Source organism: Dysidea avara, unplaced genomic scaffold, assembly GCF_963678975.1.
Source record: "Dysidea avara unplaced genomic scaffold, odDysAvar1.4 SCAFFOLD_248, whole genome shotgun sequence".
Taxonomy (NCBI): Eukaryota; Metazoa; Porifera; class Demospongiae; order Dictyoceratida; family Dysideidae; genus Dysidea; species Dysidea avara.
In genome coordinates, this window is record NW_027078145.1 from 3,080 (window position 1) to 25,154 (window position 22,075).

The 22,075-nt window shown below is 36.5% G+C and overlaps 1 protein-coding gene across 3 annotated transcripts; it reads right to left on the reverse strand.

The window, feature by feature from the left end:
* Positions 1-837: 837 nt before the first annotated feature.
* On the reverse strand, positions 838-16,893 carry LOC136246235 (1-phosphatidylinositol 4,5-bisphosphate phosphodiesterase delta-1-like). Of its 3 annotated transcripts, none has more exons than XM_066037665.1 (30): positions 16,322-16,893; positions 9,591-9,753; positions 9,421-9,540; positions 9,100-9,206; positions 8,817-8,874; positions 8,651-8,763; positions 8,548-8,599; positions 5,755-5,874; positions 5,611-5,699; positions 5,150-5,220; positions 4,971-5,097; positions 4,795-4,908; positions 4,654-4,746; positions 4,449-4,600; positions 4,335-4,392; positions 4,127-4,277; positions 3,955-4,037; positions 3,755-3,826; positions 3,536-3,700; positions 2,715-2,792; positions 2,617-2,661; positions 2,426-2,567; positions 2,239-2,373; positions 2,090-2,185; positions 1,976-2,037; positions 1,801-1,920; positions 1,418-1,492; positions 1,246-1,354; positions 1,085-1,190; positions 838-1,032 (listed from the first exon to the last, which is right to left on the reverse strand). In XM_066037665.1, exons 1-30 carry the CDS (start codon positions 16,802-16,804, stop codon positions 921-923), a joined length of 3,471 nt encoding a protein of 1,156 aa, XP_065893737.1. In that variant the 5' UTR covers positions 16,805-16,893; the 3' UTR covers positions 838-920. The 3 variants fall into 3 exon arrangements, with proteins under 3 accessions (XP_065893737.1, XP_065893736.1, XP_065893738.1); XM_066037664.1 differs by having other exon boundaries at positions 9,100-9,209; positions 16,322-16,892; XM_066037666.1 differs by having other exon boundaries at positions 9,100-9,209; positions 9,591-9,721; positions 16,322-16,443.
* Positions 16,894-22,075: the final 5,182 nt, after the last annotated feature.

Here is a 22,075-nt window from a genome sequence, read left to right on the forward strand (position 1 = left end):
CTCAGTATGTGAAATTTTAGAACTTTTTCTGGGGGAGCATGCCCCCAGACACTAGCTGCCTTTAATTTCATTGCGGGGTAATGTACAAACCACAATTACATAGTATAGTGTACATATAGATTGTTCTTAAAATCAGTTAAAGATTGTGAGTGTACAACATCAGGAGACTAGCTGCCTTTGGACTGAGCCTTACCACTTTCACTTATACTCTGACACCCCTGCCCCCCTAATTCCTGCAAAACTACTTGACGTACATAGACACACATATGGACTTGTTGACTTGTTTTACTTGCATTGACGCTTCCTATATCTAATCTAACAACTGAATGTGTTACAGTATAATACTCTCAATAACAGCTTGACGTATTACATTGAAATACATCAAGCGATTAGCCAACAGAATTAGTATTATACTTGTTTGTAAAAGTCTCTTGACAAAAATCTATAATACTAATTTGATTGACTAAAATGGTGTGGTGTGTTTATAAATGTCTGACTTGACAACTATTGTTACCATAGTGATAGATGCCCCCTGGCATTGTAACAATATGGTTGCTTCGCAACGGTTGCTAGGTAACCATTGCTAAGTGTGATTGGTCTTTTGCAGTAGCTATTTTTGAATTTATGTTGCCTAGCAACAGTTACTATGGTTGTTGAATTAATTTGCAATAGGATGGATGGCTGTAGTATTCAGGATTAATAGTTCTTGCATTGTAAACAGGAAAGAAATAGTGCCCGGCTTCGCCTCGCACTATCCTTCTTGTTTACAATGCTTGCACTATTAATCCTGAATACCACAGCCATCCATCCTATTACATGTATTTCTGTCTTAATCAATTTGTGTTCAATTCTTGTCTCAGTTTCATGAATATGTTCAAAATAGTGTATAACAGTATCTGCATTTTTAATCTGTAAGTCAGTCAGTGTGCATGCACTTCTGCCTTGGTAAAGTGATGAACCTGTGGCTTGGGGTTATTTATGACTTCCTCACAGTTGTCAACTTTGTGTTCACTAGCAGTTTCTCTTGGTTTGCTATGTAGAATTGTGAGGATATCATTAGTGGTACAATGACTTATCAACTCACAGTGAGTTGTCCCATGAGTTAACTGCTGTCATCTTGATTTTCACAAAAATGCCAACATGAGAAATACACTGGCCACCTATGGTACGTAGTGGTATGTATCTCAGACCTATCATGGGAAAAAGTGATCAAATTGCTTGCTTTATAGTTTTAATAGTCACTACCTGGTCTTAAGCTGGTTAATGGTATGACATTCTGTCCTAAGATAGTAGTAGATGATCCAGCTCGGAATCTACGCTGTATGTGTAGTGTGACACTGAACAGCACTAAACACTACACAGATAGAGAGGTAGATAGAGTATGCATGGTGACTTTTAGGATTAAAACTCCACTCACCAACTCTGGCATTAGGATAGTTTTTGTAAGCTGCTTGTCAAGCTGAAATTGGGGCCACAATAGATCAGTGTGATTCTAGAAGTAAGGAAATAAATGGTCATACTCAACTTAATTGGTTGAATTTAAGAACTGCTTTCATGACAATGTGTCTTACAAGCTAGTAAAGACCATTACAATAAAGAGTGCTTAAACAAGGTGGAACATCACCTGAAGTGCATGAGAATTTAATTTCTACTTCGCCCAAATACTTAGCAATAAACCTAAGTAGGGGTGATGGTCCACCTCTTTTATTGTCCTACTAGCTCCTTATGCTTGTTTGTTAACATTTTCATTTTGTGGCCAAGTACATATTCACTTATTCTTGTATACTTTTATTGGCTTACATTTGAAGTCACATATCTAATTCCCTCACAATCATGTGGTATACCACAAGTCTGACAGAACACCTCCACGGTGATGTTTCTCTTGTTTTTGGCAAATATAAAGTGCTGACCAGATAACAACTGCAGTATCACATATATGTGAGTATAGCAAAGTAATATTGTGAACTATACCGACCGTAATTTCCAGTTGTACGGGTATCACTGCTGGATGTGGCTTGGTCATAGTTGGAGTATATTCTGTTTACAGGCAGATAAGTACATTTATAAGGTAAGTATGTCAGTTGGTTACCTTTTTCATTAGGGTTTCTCATAACTTCTGGTTTTAAAATATATCCACATCCTCCGTTTTGCCGAAACTTTCCTTGATTAAGGTACATTGGCCCATCTGTTAGGAGCACAACATCTGTTTTATGGTACACATGCAGATATACTGCACACCTGGTGTTTGTATGTTGAGTGCTGTCATGTGAATTCCATTGTTCCACATTGGAATAGGATTGTAGTTAGAAGAGTCTGTTCTCTTTCCAGCAGGATATGCCCTAACCAGTTGGCGCTCTGTACAGGCTAACAGCTCTGTCGACATATATGTAGAGTCACTTTAAGATGTACACACTTGTACAGTTACCTTTTGAGTACTTGTTACATTTGTCATAAGCCATGGACTCACTGAAGGAGAACATGTTACAAATACTTGTTTTCTTCTGTTCTTTCCAACTCCATGGTTTTATATGTTTGGTGCGACAATATACTATCATTTTACTCAAATCCTATGCAGTAGAATATGTTGCCTAAATGGTTATAAATTATACAACTAACTTCATATAACTCTTCTTGCATAGGTATTTCTTCTTCTTTGTCACTCTGATAATGCATGTTGATGCTATAATTATATATTTGCAACTATACCAACTCACAATAGATCCTTCTGAAGTACTAAGGTCTGCAAGTGAGGACTGAGATGCACTTTTTGCAAACTGTCCCATGGCAGTACTCTAAAACAAAGACGTCATGGATAAAAAAAGCAACCAATACCCTTGTTTATATTAACTAACTCAGAAGTTTCATTTTCACCAAGAAGGATCATATGGCATAAATGACTTTAGACTATTTCACGCGTAGTATGTTTTGAAGTTTAGTTATTAATGAGGCTGTATTTAAACTCCAATAGATCCCCGCGGGTAGGTATCTAAACTGGTTAGATATACCTGTGACAAAACTTTTTGTTAGGTATTTCACATGCTTCAACCATCAGAAGTCATTGTTACAGTGTGAAGGTGTTGTTATATAGAAAGCAAAAATTATATATTCATCTAGGAAAGCTACCAGTGAGTAATTCGATCAGGAAGCCGCCATTACTGGCAGTGACCAGAGCCACATGAGCCATAGAATCTAAATCAGTTATTGCACAAATCCATGCAGGTAGCTATCTGCACACTATTTAGAGACCTGAGGAATGACACAATAATCACTGAGGGCAAAGCCTGAAGTGATTATTATGCCATTCCTCAGGTCTCTAAATAGCACAGATACCAGGAGTTGTGCAATAACCTATATAATTTTAAATCCACAATGACATGAAATACTCTGATATATCAGCTGCTATTGTAGAAAGCACTCTAATATAGCAGTCAATAATGATTGTATTGCTGAGGTACAGAGTTTGTCTAAACTCCAGACTGTAGATTAATGCAGAAGGCACACAACACATTGGCATGCAATTAATAGATTTCCTTACTGGTGATGTTGGTTTATGCTTAGTAAACTTCTCTCTTCCTTTGAGAAGTATCTTCCCCTGTAGTTCTTGTGGTGAAGGTAGTCTAGTTAAATTGTATTTCTCAACTAAGTTCTCTTTCACCAGTTTGTCACCAAATATGCTTTGAAATATTTCAGCCATTTTGTTCTGTAGTTAAGAGTAACACTGCAATTATAAATACTCAGTAATTATATATCTTACTTGTTGATCACGACAACAATGATTCTCCAATGAAAGAATGAGAGGATAAGGTGAGGATTGGAAAGCGTATTCCTACAGTGTTAGAATCTTTATTAATTACTACTTGTATATACACCTCTAGTTAGGAGCTTGCAAGCTACCATAGGAAGAGCTAAGATTGTACTGTGTGTTAGTTATGGTATAGTAGAATATGATCTCACATTGATGATCTCTGCAACTTCAACCAATGATAGGTCAGAGACCAGCGTGTTACCATGGGTGACCTTTGGCCAATCATCAGGACCTAAATAATTGTCGGTGGTTACTGACATTCATTTATCATGTAAATTAAAGGAGCTACATAAAGAGAAGCACACACATACATGTACACACCATCCCAACAGTCCAATTCCAGACATCGACATCCTTGTAGTAATGCTCTCACATAAGCATCAGTAGTGGAACGTCCTGTAAGTTGATGTCCCTCTAGGTAAGTGTTGTGAGAGGAGTTGATGAAGTAGTGACTGAGTGGTTGAGTCATGTCCTAACATCACAAAACAACATTTCATAATAACCAGCTCTAACATACTAATTGTATTACCTGATAAACAGTTTCATGTTCTTTCTTAACAGCAGTGTTTTCATAGCTTCTCAAAAAACTATGTGTCAAGATATCACTACCATTATACAGAAAGATCGTAGTATAGCAGTTTACCTCAAAAAACCAGCAAAGGACAAGAAATTATAACTTGATCGGAACTTTTCAGGATTTCTTTCAGCCATGTACATTTTAAATGCTCTGTGATGGTAGTCATAGCTTATCATGATGTGCTCACAAGTTTCCTCAGTAGCATCTTCTGGCAACCACTAAAAATGTTATGCATAAATACATTTCATTTAGTGTGTGTACATAACTTTACCTCTTGGTACTTAATTAAAAAGTTTTGAAATTCTCTCACAGTCATTCCCAGTCTAGGATGCTCTTTAACATATTCTTTAAAGATTTCTAGCAACTAATAGCAGAGACAGTATAATAGCTCTATATTACCATGATCACTAACTGCACAGTCTTGTTGGTAAATTCCACAGAGAAGGTTATAAAAGAGGATGAAACCATCCCAGCACAGAGAGCTTCCATGATGCTTTGTTTCATTAATCTGATAACTGTTTGCCAACTACACATGTCAATAACAACAATCGTTTACATTTGTCTGTGTATGTGGGTATATTTGCTTACATCAAGATTGCTATTAACATAATCCCACTGTAATTGGGGTGAAAGCTTTTTACCAAATGAAAGAGCTGCATCTTCCTTGATCTCAAAGCCGTCTGTTGCCAGTAGTATCCACTGGGATTTCAACCATCTAGAGACATGTCAAGGATGTGTGTTTGTTATTTTGTGTAATTGTAGGATACAGTATGAGGGGGTCAGTGTACTGGTATCGGCTGTTAAACATACAGCACTTCGGTGTAACAAATGACTTTAACTGCAAAAAATTGAATTATTGAACTAATATATACACACAAGTTTTCACAATTTTTGCAGTGTTTTTTGTCATGTTTAACCTGTTACACACTGTAACAAATACTGCATACATGCAGAGTTTTAGGCATGTAGTTTTCATGAATGAACAAATTTCAGAATCACTCATTTTCCACACAAGTTGCTCTATCATTATTAGCATAATGTGAATCATGACAATCATAAGACGACAATTTTGTGGACAGTAAAGTAAAAGTAACTGCAAAATCTGTGAAATTACTATCCCTTAAATTTTGCATGTATACATGTATCTCATTGTAACATCTTGAAATCTACATACCTTGAAGACTGTACACATACACATTTCCTATGACCTGTAACTTGTTGTACTTACTGCTCTACACCAAAGTTGCTGTTCTTGGTAGCTATCACAGATGAGATCAAGTGGTTTCAGTACTGCATATTTTTTACGACTCGGTCCAGCTTTAGTGTATGATGTACATTGATTACTTAGAATGTAGTGCTCTTATCAACCCACCTATTTTCTCACCCTCAACGATCACAGAAAATGACTGATCCTCAATCTCTTCAAATGGATAACGATCAAACCCATCTGTTCTTTGCTTATCCCTTATTTCAACAATACTGTCAGTGGTTACTAAAATATCAACATGCAATGATTATTTGTATATCAAATCACAAGTAGTTTCATGTATGGATTATTTCAAAACAAGCTATATGTAGACCTGCAAATGGTAATGCTACACTAATGAAGGCTGGTGGTAAATCAAAAAGCTCTTAAAATAGTTGCTGTGTATATTTATATAGTAAAAATAGCCATTCTATTACTATAGATATCATTGGTTAACCACAGATCATATTGGTTATTTGATATCTGCTACTTTAATCCACTCAAAAACAGCCAAACTGTGAAAAAATGGTGCAGCCTTAAAAAAAGCCTGAGTGAAAAAGTTGTGAAATCAAAGGTGGCGGCCAAGAAATGGCTGCAATGATACTAATGCAAATAAATTTTAACAATGCACACAGCCATTATTAAATTTTTTAGCATTAACATCATTACAGTGATTTCTTGACCGCTTTGATTTCACAACTTTTTCAACCACCATTTTTTCACAGCTTGGCTGTTTTTGTGTGGATTTCACTTCTTTTTGTACTTTATAAGGCCCCAAAACCAGCCTATGGCTGACTTTGAGGTTTGATTGTTTATACTCACATTTCTTCTTTTCTATGCAGGCACAATGATGATTATTGAAGACAGACTTATTTATTTATTGTTGCTGGGCAGACGGCAATTGCTGATGCGCCAAGGGGGCGATCAACACTCCAAAGAAATTACACATACACATAAAATATACAGCAAACAATTAGATAGACAATAAGTAATTAGTAAATGTATCTATATTTTCTGATTCTATGACAGACTTATAAATGTATTTATGCATTGCATAGTATGATTTAACTACTTCAATATTTGATAATATTATTGTAATACTCTAATAGAGTGCACATTTTTATGAGGACTACTAATAGAACATACATAGAATGTTCTAGAATACATAGAATGTTCTAGAACAATCTAGTACTTCTATTGGTAGATATATGAAATTACAAACGTTTAATTATAAGCAGATTTAGCTAAACCAGAAATTTCATTTATAAAGCAGAAATTTAGTGAGGTGATCAGCCAAGATTGCAATGCTTCAGTGGTTAATGATGCAGGTGTTAGGTATGGTGGTCCCTTGAACTCTGGTAAGTTTTTTTTCAACATTTTTTGTACACCATTTTTAGCCCGTGATGACTGCTATATTAGAGTATCTCGATCCCATGATTTTACACTTGTTTGGTATTTGCTTTATAACTTTGTCGCTGTAACTCTATTGCTATTCAAACTATCAAAAGGCACTGCTATGATGATCAGCCTATCTACACACCAATTTTCAAGTTATTCCTATATTCGGTTTACCCTGTAGCCGTGACAGAAGTTTGATCCTTTTTATGTGAATAAATGCTCTTAACTCATTGGATATTCCTCAGATTCACAGCAAACTTGGTACATGAATCCACCGTTACATGCTCTTCATTTGTGCCAAAGATCAAGGCAATCGAGTTACATATTTGCATTTTATAGTAATTTTTGCACAAAGTATGCGGAAATATATCGATGCCCCAGTAGCCCGTGTAGAAGAAAAAAACAAAGAAATTAAAACAAAACTTTGAATGTCCACATCTCACAAATGGCTGTTGTGAATTTAATCAAATTTACTGTGTAGCATACCCCATCTGGGGGACAGCTATAATGCAAAAATGGTGTGCTTTGGAGAATTGACCATGGAGCTATGCACGTGTGAAAAAAACTGTTTTCTTTCTTCCTGTCAATATACTCATGGTGTGGTGCGCTGGCTTTCTTGGCCGCACGACACACTACTGTGTGTCTTGATCATGGTGTACATGGTTCACCAGCTTCTTGGCTGCACAATGCACTACTGTGTGTCTTGATTTTCAGCAAATGCTGTTCAAAGAAATCAATTATCAATCCAACAACTGAATATGTTACTGTATAATACTCTCAATAGCAGCTTGACGTATTATATTGAAATACGTCAAGCGATTAGCCAATAGAATTAGTATTACACTTGTTTGTCAAGGTCCCTTGACAAAAATTTATAATACTAATTTGATTGGCTAAAATAGTGTGTTGTGTTTATATTAGAAGTAAATGTTCGACTTGACAACTATTTTTACCATAGTGATAGATGCCCCAAGATATATCACAATATGGTTGCTTAGCAACGGTTGCTAGGTAACTTTTGCTAAGGTAAAAGTCATTTTGAGATCATAGCAACGTTTGCTAAGTGTGATTGGTCTTTTGCAATGGTTATTTTTCAATTTCTGTTGCCTAGCAACAGTTGCTATGGTTGTCGGATTAATTTGCAATAGGATGGATGGCCATGGTATTTGGGATTAATAGTTCTCGCATTGTAAACAGGAAGGAAATAGTGCTCGGCTTTACCTCGCACTATTTTACTCCTTCCTGTTTACAGTGCTCGCACTATTAATCCCGAATACCACAGCCATCCATCCTATTACATATACGAACACACACAAACAGTTTAATTCAGGAGATCATATCACTGAATGATACAGCTTTTGTTGCATTTAACGAAATGCAGGCATAATTCTTAGCACAATATTTCTCTGCATTTTGAAAATTGTTTAGTTGTTGTTATCTAGTGTGAAGATTTTAGAACTTGACTAAATAATATTCAAGTTACAAATGCTTTATAATATATGCTATGTCACTATATCTTACTTGTACGAGAACTTGTAAACTTAGAATCTTGAGTTTCTCTCCACATTACTTGCTGCAAATCCATAAGTATAATATTTCCATTAGTAAGAGCAAGTGGTCTTACTAAATATGCTGGGTCTATTGTAAACACCCTATCATGTGGAAGAGATTTTCCCTTCCGAGGGTACTTGATCATCACAAAATCATTACATAGACCAGTGAAGTCATCAACACTTGCTGTGAGCACAAAATTATTTATCTTGGTAAAATAGGATAAGTTCTGTAGTTACCTTTAAGTTTTTCTTGAAATGCCTTCCAGTTAGGTCTAACTAGCCTTGGGACTAGACCCTTAAGGTAGATACAAATCAATAATCAGAAAACTGTACGTGTAAGTGCCTTTCATTAATGCTATACACATGCATGTGAGCTGCTGTTACTGCAGGTACAGTTGTTTTCCTTATATATAATGAGGTGTTGGGTGCGCTGTTGGAATGATTGGCATGTTGCCAATGCCATGCATGAATGTAGTGCCACTGTGCATGTATAATATACCAGTACTGTATTGTCACTTACTAGTTTTGATTTAATAAAGCTGGAAGTGTTTATTCTACCTCGAGCAATGGTTCTATCCTTCGGAGCCTCTAGGAAGTCACCTGCTGCTTCTATTTGTTCCCAGTGACCTACTGAATATGTGAATGCATCAATGCAACTTACACACATAACTTATCCATTAAGCTGTATATTAACTATAGTTATAGAAATTAACATTTATAGTATTTTGAAGATCAGGAATTCTCACTCATAACAGTAGAGCCACAAGTGTTAGTTGGTTTCGTGACTTTGAAATCTGCTCACAACTGCTGTATTTGTGTAGATAATTTAGCTTAAGATTACCTTGAAGTTCTTCCAAATGACTTCCACCAATACCTTCTTCTATTAATTTTCCCTCTAACCTTTCTGGAGGAGTATAGGGTGAATGCACTGGTGATTTGGGTACATTCCACATGTTCCATGCTATAAAACCACTAATATTGTAAGCATACAACATAGATAAATCTATTTACCTCTTTTAATTGTTTTCACCCAAAGTTTACAGCTGTTTGAGTCTGGAGCTTCCAACAACATTTCTGCATTTTGAAACACCAACTTGAACATCACAGGATTTTGAAATGGATCATCAGTGACTTCAAGAATGCTGGTTAATGGGAAGTGCTTGCTTACTTTAGTCTATATACAAATGCAGTGTAACATTTATATAACTCAGCTTGTTTATGAATATAAGCAAAGTGGTTTAGTTGTATAATTATATGTGTGACGGACTTCGTAGCTACAATGTACAAACACCTATAGGCACATGGGTGTTATAAAGCTTTCTGCCACTACCTACATAGAGTACATTGTCATTAAAATACTACACATTTGGGTAGTCTTTCCTAAGTAGGGAACATTTGTTTACAGGGAAGATATAAAAGAGTATAAGAATTAGCAATTTGCAAGCACATGCAATGCAAGTTTGCAGGGGCGGATATAGGATTTATAAAAGGGGGGGGGGGGCTAACTCAAGGTACTAATCTCTTGGGTAGAGGTGTGCAAAGCATGCTGGAACTAGGGGGGTCTGGGGGCATGCCCCCCCCAGGAAAATTTTGAAAAATAGATGCTAAAATACTGCAATTTGGAGACATTTCCACATAAAATCCCTAATATTTTTTGCCTGTAGATATTTTATATACTGCCTTTAGATTGTAGGTATGGCTCTCTGAAGCATTTTGCTAATGGAAAAGTTTGGGTAGGTACAGACAACCAAGAATAGGTGCATGTTAGAATAATATTTTTGAAAGTGGAAAATTTTGAAATTTGAACAATACAAGATTGAATCTGAGAGTATTTTCAATGGAAATTGTGTACTTGAATTAAGTATTGCCATACATATTAACTACACAAGTAGATGAATGAAGCCCTTTAAACAGACCAATGCACTTCATTGTATGTATAGGTGCAGGCAGATTTGGAAAAATTCCATAACAGAACCAACTACATGTTTCCAGTGAATGTTCTATTAGAGTAGTTAGCTGACTGCTCTATTAGAGTATCTCGATCTTGTACTCCTCCAATGCTGATCCGGTCCTTGTTGCATAAACTTTAGCATAAATCTACTGATAATACCTTGGAAAGATGTTTATAAGATGATTTTATGAGTATTTGTATTATTAGTGATCAATTATCTAATCCAAAACAGCCAAGCTGTAAAAAAAGTGTGCGGCCCTCAGAAAGGCTATGGTGAAAAAAGATGTGAAATCCAAGGTGGCGGCCAAGAAATGGCTGTGATGGTAGGTTAGTGGTAAAAATTTTAATAATGACAATTCAGGTGAATTTTTGTGCCGCTTCACAAAAATTCACCTGAATTGTCGTTATTAAAATTTTTACCACTAACCTACCATCACAGCCATTTCTTGGCCGCCACCTTGGATTTCACATCTTTTTTCACCATAGCCTTTCTGAGGGCCGCACACTTTTTTTACAGCTTGGCTGTTTTGGATTAGATTTCATTTCTTTTTGTATTTGTATACCCCAAAGCCGGCCTATGGCCAGCTTTGGGACTTTTTTAACCTATGTTTTTTTCTTTACTACAGGAAGAAGAAAAGATGAAGTAGATGTACTTTAAATATTTTATCAGTAAATGTACAAATTATATATACTGTATAATACATATGTGACCGGATTTGCGAAAAGGGGTCCAATTTGCCAACTTTGACAATTGATAACTTCAGATTGGAAAGAGCTATTGCCTTGATATTTGGGCAGTGGTGAGCACCACTATAGCTGAATACATGGTGAAATGTTCAGGTTAATAATTATGTTACTTGAACACTGAGTTATGGTCTCCAACATTTACGGAATTGGATGTGTGTGGAAGACCCCTTTTCGCAAATCCGGTCACATATATTGATTACAGAAATCTCCATGGTGGTTTCTTTGTAACTGAACACTCTACAAGGTGACTTCTTCTAATTGCTCTCTCTACAGGGTGAATTGTTTGTAGCTGAACGATCTACAAGGTAACTTCTTCTAGCTGATCTCTCTACAGGTGATGTGTTTGTAGCTGAATTTTGTATAGGTGATTTGTTTGCAGCTGAGCTCTTTACAGAATGGTTTCTTTGTAGCTGAACTCTCTAAAAGGTAACTTCTTCTAACTGATCTTTCTACAGGGCAATTTGTTTCTGGCAGAATTTTCTACAGGATGATTTCTTTGCAGCTGAACTCTCTACATGGTGGTTTCTTTGTAGCTGAACTCTCTACAAGGTAATTTCTTCTAGCTGATCTCTCTACAGGGAGATTTGTTTGTAGCTGAACTATCTACAAGGTAACTTCTTATAGCTGATCTCTACAGGGTGATTTGTTCGTAGTTGAATTCTGTACAGGTGATTTGTTTGCAGCTGAGCTCTTTACAAAATGGTTTCTTTGTAGCTGAACTTTCTCCAAGGTAACTTCTTCTAACTGATCTTTCTACAGGGTGATTTGTTTGTAGCTGAACTATCTACAAGGTAATTTCTTCTAGCTGATCTCTCTACAGGGCGATTTGTTTGTAGCTGAATTCTGTACAAGTGATTTGTTTGCAGCTGAGCTCTTTACAGAATAGTTTCTTTGTAGCTGAACTCTCTACAGGGTGATTTGTTTGTAGCTGAAATCCCTACAAGGTAACTTCTTCTAGCTGATCTCTCTACAGGGTGATTTGTTTGTAGCTGAACTCTCTACAGGTGATTTGTTTGTAGCTGAACTCTACAAGGCGATACTTCTAGGTGATTTCTCTACAGGATTCCTTGTTTCTAACTGAACTCTCAACAGGGTGATCTGTTCATAGCTGAACTTTCTACTGGGTGATTTGTTTGCAGCTGAACTCTCTAAATGGTGGTTTCTTTGTAGCTGAACTCTCTACAATGTGACTTCTTCTAGCTGAACTCTCTACAAGGTGACTTGTTTCTAGCTGATCTCTCTACAGGGTGACTTGTTTCTAGCTGAACTCTCTATAGGTGATTTGTTTGTAGCTGAACTCTCTACATGGTGGTTTCGTTGTAGCTGAACTCTCTACAAGGTAACTTCTTCTAGCTGATCTTTTTCACTGCATATTTGTTTGTAGCTGAGTTCTCTACAGGGTGATTTGTTTGCAGCTGAACTCTCTACATGGGAGTTTCATTGTAGCTGAACTCTCTACAATGTGACTTCTTCTAGCTGAACTCTCTACAGGGTGACTTGTTTCTAGCTGAACTCTCTACAGGTGATTTGTTTGCAGCTGAACTCTCTACATGGTGGTTTCTTTGTAGCTGAACTCTCTACAAGGTAACTTCTTCTAGCCGATCTTTCTACAAGGTGATTGAGTTTTTTGCAGCTGAACTCTTTACATGGTGGTTGCTTTGTAGCTGAACTCTCTAAAAGGTGACTTCTTCTAGCTGAACTCTCTACAGGATGATTTGTTTGCAGCTGGATTCTCTACGTGGTAGTTTCTTTGTAGCTGAACTCTCTACAATGTGACTTCTTCTAGCTGAACTCTCTACAGGGTGACTTGTTTCTAGCTGATCTCTCTACAGGGTGACTTGTTTCTAGCTGAATTCTCTACAGGTGATTTGTTTGCAGCTGAACTCTCTACATGGTGGTTTCTTTGTAGCTGAACTCTCTACAAGGTAACTTCTTCTAGCTGATCTTTCTACAGGGTGATTTTTTTGTAGCTGAATTCTCTACAGGGTGATTTATTTGCAGCTTAACTCTCTACAAGGTGACTTCTTCTAGCTGAACTCTCTACAGAGTGATTGATTTTTTTTGCAGCTGAACTCTCTACGTGGTGGTTTCTTTGTAACTTAACTCTCTACAGGGTGATTTGTTTGTAGCTGAACTCTCTACAGGGTGATCTGTTCATAGCTGAACTCCCTATAAAGTAACTTCTTCTAGCTAATCTTTCTACAGGGCGATTTGTTTGTAGCTGAGTTCTCTACAGGGTGATTTGTTTGCAGCTGAACTCTACATGGTAGCTTCTTTGTAGCTCTACAATGTTACTTCTTCTAGCTGAACTCTCTACAAGGTGACTTGTTTCTAGCTGATCTCTCTACAGGGTGACTTGTTTCTAGCTGAACTCTCTACAGGTGATTTGTTTGCAGCTGAACTCTCTACATGATTGTTTCTTTGTAGCTGAACTCTCTACAAGGTAATTTCTTCTAGCTGATCTCTCTACAGGCCGATTTGTTTGTAGCTGAACTCTCTACATGATGGTTTCTTTGTAGCTGAACTCTCTACAAGGTGATTCCTTCTATAGCTGATCTTTCTACAGGGTGATTTGTTTGTAGTTAAACTCTCTACACGATAGATTCTTTGTAGCTGAACTCTCTACAAGGTGATTTCTTCTATAGCTGATCTTTCTACAGGGTGATTTGTTTGTACCTGAACTATCTACATGATGGTTTCTTTGTAGCTGAACTCTCTACAAGGTAACTTCTTCTAGCTGATCTCTCTACAGGACAATTTGTTTGTACCTGAACTCTCACATGATTGTTTCTTTGAAGCTGAACTCTCTACGAGGTGATTTCTTCTAGCTGATCTTTCTACAGGGTGATTTGTTTGTAGCAGAACTCTCTACAAGGAAACTTCTTCTAGCTGATCTCTCTACAGGGAGATTTGTTTGTAGCTGAACTCTCTATACATGATTTGTTTGCGGCTGAATTCTCTACATGATGGTTTCTTTGTAGCTGAACTCTCTACAAGGTAACTTCTTCTAGCTGATCTCTTTACAGGGTGAATTGTTTGTAGCAGAACGATCTACAAGGTAACTTCTTCTTACTTATCTCTCTACAGGGTGATTTGTTTGTAGCTGAACTTTTTACAAGGAAACCTCTTTTAACTGAGCTCTGTACAGGGTGAATTGTTTGTAGCTGAACTATCTACAAGGTAACTTCTTCTAGCTGATCTCTCTACAGGATGATTTGTTTGTAGCTGAACTATCTACAAGGTAACTTCTTCTAGCTGATCTCTCTACAGGGTGATTTGTTTGTAGCTGAATTCTGTATAGGTGATTTGTTTGCAGCTGAGCTCTTTACAGAATGGTTTCTTTGTAGCTGAACTCTCTACAAGGTAACTTCTTCTAGCTGATGTATCTACAGGGTCACTAGTTTGTAGCTGAATTCTCTACATGGTGGTTTCTTTGTAACTGAACTATCTACAAGGTGACATCTTCTAGCTGATCTTTCAACAGGGTGATTTGTTTGTATCTGAACTCTCTACAAGAAATCTTCTTCTAACTGATGTTTTAACAGGGTGAATTGTTTGTAGCTGAACTCTCTACAGGGTGATTTGCTTGTAGCTAATCTCTATACAGGTTACTTATTTCTAACTGATCTCTTTAATTCTGTTCAGGGTGACTGCTCTATTAGGATGACTGCTCTATTAGAGTATCTCGATCTCGCACTTGCTACACCAAGTTGGATTTCGTGTTATAACTCCGTGGATTTAAGTCTGATTCTTCTACACCATTGAAGAGCCTTTCTAAGATGATAACTCCATCTGTACAGCGATTTTGAAAGCATTACCCCAAGCGGTTTACCTGGTAGGCGTGGCAAGCATAATAATAATAATAATAATAAAATAAAAATATTAAAAATTAGCTAATCTCGATTGCGTAATTGTTACACACTGTTGATTTTTTCGCTGTATCTTCCTGGTTTTTAGCTCGATTTCTTTCAAACCACAAAAGGTTTGAGGTTCAATAGTTAACCTATTCACCCACCGATTTTCAGCTTCTTCCCATACGCGGTTTACCCTGTAGGCGTGACAACATATTGGTGTTATTTTTCGTGCATAATCGCTCATAACTCTTTGTCTGTTTATGGTATTCCAGCCAAAGTTGGTACCGAGATGCGCCTTTATATCCCCCTTCTGTGTGCCAAATTTCAAGGCAATCGGATAACGCGTTCGAGTTTTATAGCAGTTTTTGTAAGTGTGCGACAAGAAAAAGAAAAATAAGAAGAAAAAAAAAAACGAAGAAACTCAGCCAATTTTTGAAGTCGCATATCTCGGGAACGCGCGAAGCGATTTCGCTCAAATGTGGAATGTAGAGTGCTGCAGTTGGGGGGCATGTCCACAGCAAAAATCGTCTTGTTTCATCAAGGAAGCACAGAGCTACGGAGGTGCGAAAATTGCGTTTTCTTTCTTCCTGTCAATATACTCACGGGTGTTACGCGCCGGCTTCTTGGGCCGCACGACACACTACCGTGTGTCTTGATACTAAGACAAAATTTCATTATAATACTCAGCATATTGATCAAGTAAAGCCTAAATATGAAGGGGGGGGGCTTCAGCCCCCAAAGCCCCCCCTGGATCCGCCCCTGAGTTGAATTGAGTCTCAATGTGAGTTGTATTTTCTCATGCACACAATTAAGCGTTTTTGCTAAGTTTTGTTTGTTGTTGCTTTGCATGCAGTTTCTGTATTTTTAGTTTCAATTATATCCACTTTCAATTCACTTGCGGGTCACAGATATGGTGTGGTTAAAATACAAAGTATGATGACTAGCTACCCATTCTCAATATTTTGTTTTTAAAATGTGGAATGTTATCATGACTCATGATAACATTCAACATTTTAAAAACAAAATGATTGTGCATAAGTTTATATTATAGTACAATGGGTAAGTTTATAGGGTTTAGCTACAATCTGAAGGTGATGGATAGCTAGAAGGTGAAATAATTTAGCAACTTCATGCACACCATGTGTATAGTGCTGCATTAAACATTTCAATTTTTTTTAGCTTTGCCATACCCTCTGAAAAGGTTGCAGATATCTCAAAGAATGGTCTGTGAGTTGAAATCTTCGGTGATGTCGACGTTCACGCCTGCTTCTTTCCACACTGCCCAGTGACTTGGGTCGAATGGTCTTGTACAGCCAACCACTGTACAGAATATTTTCTGCCTTTTCGCCATCAACGAACGGAGGGCGAATTCTGGATAGTACATCTGATTCACTTAGACTTCGTGTTCGAAAGTCTTCGTCTTCTTCGGTCAGCAAACGGTGGCGACCGTGGCGGACTCTAGTACCGCGCTTTCGCCTTAATTTGTTCTGATTGTAGACATTCCACCAATCTCCTGTATTACTACGCAACCTTAGATGAGGACTACTACTTTCATTGGTCGGTTCCAATGGAGATTTCTTGGAGTCGTTGCGCTGGTAAGAAACGCTGCTGACACGATTAACCTTGATTTCGTCTAGTAAATCACTGTCACGAGATTTGCTGGTTTTAGACATTTTATCATGTGTTGTTCCTCCAGGAGTTGTGGTAGAGAAGATGTTTACAACGGGGCACTCCCCAAGTTTTTTGTTCAGCCACGCCCTTTTCAAATAATCTACGAGTATTAAAACGCTAAATTTAATTTTCGCGAGTTTTTATTGTGAGTGATAGTAGTGACTTCCTAGGAGTGTAATGTTAGAAGTTTAGATTCTACCAATATCACAACATGTTTAATTATTCCGGGCTGCATTTTAAATTGTGTTTACCTATATTAAACCTGTTGGTAGGGAATACATGAAGTCACCTGACACTGAACATGTTAATCAAAATACTGTTATGTTAATGTGCTTGCTTCTGTATGTGTTATAGTTACTCAATATGTGTACACTTCTGCTTTTGTACAGTGATGAGATTGTGAAGAGTCCATGCCGTTGTTTGGTACTTCCTCACAGTTGTCAACCCGGCATTCGTATCACCTGTTTCTCTTGGTTTGCTATGTACAATTGTCAATGACTTATCAACTCATGGTGAGTTGTCCCATGAGTTAACTGCTATTTTCACAAAATTTCCAACATGAGATATACACTGGCCACCTATGGTACGTAGTGGTATGTATCTCAGACCTATCATGGGAGAGAGTGATCAAATTGTTCGCTTTATAGTTTCAATAATCACTACCTGGTCTCAAGCTGGTTAAATGGTATGATATTCTGTCCTAAGATAGTAGCAGATGATCCAGCCCGGAATCTACACTGTATATGTAGTGTGACACTGAATAGCACTAAACACTACACAGATAGAGAGGTAGATAGAGTATACACGGTAACTTAATTTATGTAGCTAAAAAGTTCCACTTACCAACTCTGGCATTATATTAGTTTTTGTGAGTTGTTTCTTTGGTTTAAACTGGGGCGACAATAGATCAGTGTGACTCTGCGCAGAAACAATTAGTAAACAATCATTTTATGACAATGCTCAACCCAAGTGGTGGGATGTGATTGAAAAAATGCTTTCATAGTATTGTGTTTTGTCTGTTCTTATCCAAATATTAATAGCTTCATTTAATTGCATAGTACAACTAGCATTTAGATATTACTGTTATGCTATACTATAGTATGCAGGTAAAACCAAGGGCAAGTGATATTATCTCAAGTGTGTGAGCACACTGTAGTTGGCTTGTATCACAATTCTTCAGCATATGTCAGCCAACAACATTATGGCTACAATCTTAACAATCATACAGTACGATAGTGCTGTATAGTAAGGATCACAAAGGTGTGGGTGTGATCCATGAAAAAATATCTCTCTAGGTAAGTGTTGTGAGAGGAGTTGATGAAGTACTGACTAAGTGGATGAGTCATGTCCTGATGTGATAAAACAATATTTCATAATAGCCAGCTAACACTAATTACATTACCTGATAAACAGTTTCATGTTCTTTCTTAATAGCAGTGTTTTCATAGCTTCTCAAAAAACTATTTGTGTAAAGCTATCGCTACCATAGTTTTTATTTAAAGTTGTTACCTTAAAAAGCCAGCGAAGGACAAGAAATTATAACTTGAAAGGAACTTTTCAGGATTTCTTTCAGCCATGTACATTTTAAATGCTCTGTAATGGTAGTCATAGCTTCTCATGATGTGTTCGCAAGTTTCCTCAGTAGCATCTTCCGGCAACCACTACAAAAATTTTATACATAAATGCATTGTGTGCACATGACTCCACCTCTTGGTACTCAATTAGGAAGTTTTGAAATTTTCTCACAGTCATTCCCAGTCTAGGATGCTCTTTAGCATATTCTTTAAAGAATTTTAACAACTAATAGCAAAGACAATATAACAGCTCTCTCTCACTCACTCTCTCTCTCTCTCTCTCTCTCTCTCTCTCTCTCTCTCTCTATATATATATATATATATATATATATATATATATATATATATATATATATATATAATGCCATAATCACTAACCGCACTGTCTTGTTGGTAAATTCCACAGAGAAGGTTATAAAAGAGGATAAAGCCATTCCAACTCAGAGAATTGCCATGGTGCTTCGTTTCATTGATCTGATAACTGCTTGCCAACTACATACATCAATACTAATAAAATATTGTCTATGAAGATTGCTTTTAACATAATCCCATGGTAATTGAAGTGAGGGTTTTTCACCAAATATAAGAGCTGCATTTTCCGTAATTTCTGAGCCATCTACAGCTAATGTTATCCATCAAGATTTTAACCATCTAGAATCGTATCAATGAAACTAGCTAAAATTTTACTGATTATTCTGGAATTAGTCCTGATTCTTTTAACCATGAATTGTTCCCGAAATTATGCAGTGGATTCCTATTGACTTGTTACATTGGTGCATGTCAATAAGGATACAGGACGACAGGATCAGTATACAGGACGACAGGATCAGTATACAGGTATCGGTTGTTATACATACAACACTTAGGTGTGACAAATGATTTTAATTGCAATAATAATCAACATTATTTTAAATTTTAGCTTCTACACATGCACAAGTTTTAAAGAAATGTAACCTTTATTTGCATTTATCCTTTATAGTATGTATATACACGCATGCATCAATTTGAACAGAGTATAGCAATACACATAGTGATATACTAAAGGTCTGTAGGTTTATATAAGCCTAAAGCCACAAAAAGAGTAATTGTTAGGAGTGAAACAAAGACCACACAATAGATAAAGTATGCTATTATATTGTAGTATAGTTTACAGAGAATGTTCAGTAACACATTGACTGCAGAACAAAAGTAGTGCAGGTCAAAGTTGTCAGTGATCCCAGAAGTGTGACTTTACTTTGTTCCTGATAGTGTTAGCAAATAGATTAATGGAAGTGCGTTCTTTAACCAGCAGATTCTGCCAAATTAGAAGTGTTGTTGTTTGTTGGTGCATGGTGGAGGGATTGTGGTGTAATCTAATCTGGCACTACTAGAGTATAGGAAATGAAATTGTGATGTTGAACTTTTGATTGGATTTCTGATAGACTTAATGCAGAACATGATATCTGAAAGCCCAAAAGTGTATATTAGTGGAAGAATTAAGCTCATGTTTGAAAAGTCTCATCTCTGAAGATACTCTAACTTGTTTAAATGTCTTTCAGTAAGTGGACGCCTAATGGGGGAGCAATACATGACTTGAGACCTGATTAGAGATGTTATACAACTTAGCTTTAGTCAAAGGTACATGGTCTGAATCCATAGGCTGCCTGAAAGTAATGAAGTTTGGACAACATATGAGAATGAGAAACTGGATCAAATCCCTTGATGAGATGGCATTGAACTGGTCATGAGAAGAAAATGTAAATAGGAGTAGCTGTTGAGTGGTGGACTGATTGTGCATCAATCATGAATCCAAAATTAGCAGGGTCGATAAAGATCAATCATTTAGTTGTTGTAGATATGATACATTCTAGAACTGCTGAGTAGGGAAATTTGGCCATAATTCTTTACTGAAGTAGGATCACCTGAATTGGTACAATCTTGTGAACTTCCAGTCTAGCAAGCATAAAAACTGAAGTGTTAAGTTGAATGAGTAGCAAAGAAGTTGATCAAATATGCCACTGGAGGCATGCCAGATCTTACAGCTCTTACTTAAATAATTAAAATTGTAAGTGGTTCAAATTGGTAGTTGGAGGTTTCGCTTCAGTTGGTGAACATGGACATAAGTAATGTATAGATTACAGTTATTATTCTCATCAAAGTTTCTTAGGAAATGATTCCACAGATATGATTTCAGTTTAGATTTCAACAAACAAACAAACAAACGGACACATTTAAATCTAGAATTGGCATGGAATTCCACAGGGATGGTAAACGATGAAAGCAAGAATGTTGTGATAATATGTTGTTAAGATGTTGAGGTAACAGGAGTTTGTTGCTGGTACATGATCTAGTATTAGTAGAGTTAAAATTAAAGTGATGTAGTTATTGATGCTGAACTGATTTTTATTTATTTTATTAAACGCTATCCCACTAGGGACCTGTGAGAAGGCTAAAGCCTGTGATTATACACTGATTAGTTTGGATAGATTTGATAACAAACAGTATATCCTGTAATCCAAATATGTGACTGGATTTGCGAAAAGGTACCTTTTTCACACACAAAATTTGACCCATTTTTTGAACTTTACGGCTTTATAACTTTTTGATCATGGTATATAATTGCTTGAAATTTTCAATGAATGTAGCTACAGTATCTGGCTACATTTTGATACTAAGAGCAAGTTAATCAGTATAAGGAGTCAATTGTTACATGACTTTGTTTGCTGATATGTCAAATGTGTGGAAAAGGTACCTTTTCGCAAATCCAGTCACATATGTACACTAAAGGAAGAAGCCTCAGATTTATCAAACAGTTTCTGTAACAACTATAATCATTCAAGATGTGTTATTTGGCATGATATTAGATTCTTTTGAAGTTTGTGATGTCTCTCATTAGGTGTGGGTGTAGTGTAGAACAATTTTGGTAAAACCAAACTGGGATGGACTGATAGACTTTCTTATATGAGTGATAATTTTATTAAAGACTAATCTTTCGAGAACTTTTGATATACGTATATATATATATATATTAATAATAACGAAATAGGATGATAGTTCTTAACACGATTAGAATCACATGCACCTGCCTTAAATATAGGCACAATTTTGTGGAGCTTTGCAATGAAATTTACTTTCTCTCCCTGAGGCATTATTTACATTGATTTTTCAAATTAAAAGTCTTGATCTAAGAAACGGCTTGGTTTTGAATAGCTCATTCTATTTCAAAGTTATGATAATTTCTGTTAGCCACAGCATTTATTCACCCTTGGGCCTAAGGACAGGCAATTTTATCATGACTTTGGAATGAAATCATGTATTGACTTCAAATAAAAACCAGATAATTTCTGTTGATTCCATATTTTGTTTTGATTATTCTTAGGGAGAAAGACAAAAATGCTTAACTGTCAATTCAAAAATGCTGAACTGTCAATTCAAAAATGGCTGTAATGGTCAAATCTGTGATCACACTATATACATCACAAAATATAGGTCATGTAAGGAGTACAATGTAGGGTGGAAAGTTTTCATAATCATATCACACTATGCTGCTCTATATGTTGCCATCATAAAACAAATTTCTTTGGTTACCAGGTATAAATGTACAAAGAACGGTTGTATATTATAGAAATAATTTCTGATGAATTGTGAAAAGTTATACACACATACTGTAATTTGCTTTATTTCTGCACAAAATATTTTCCTGAAAACATTTTTGTGTAA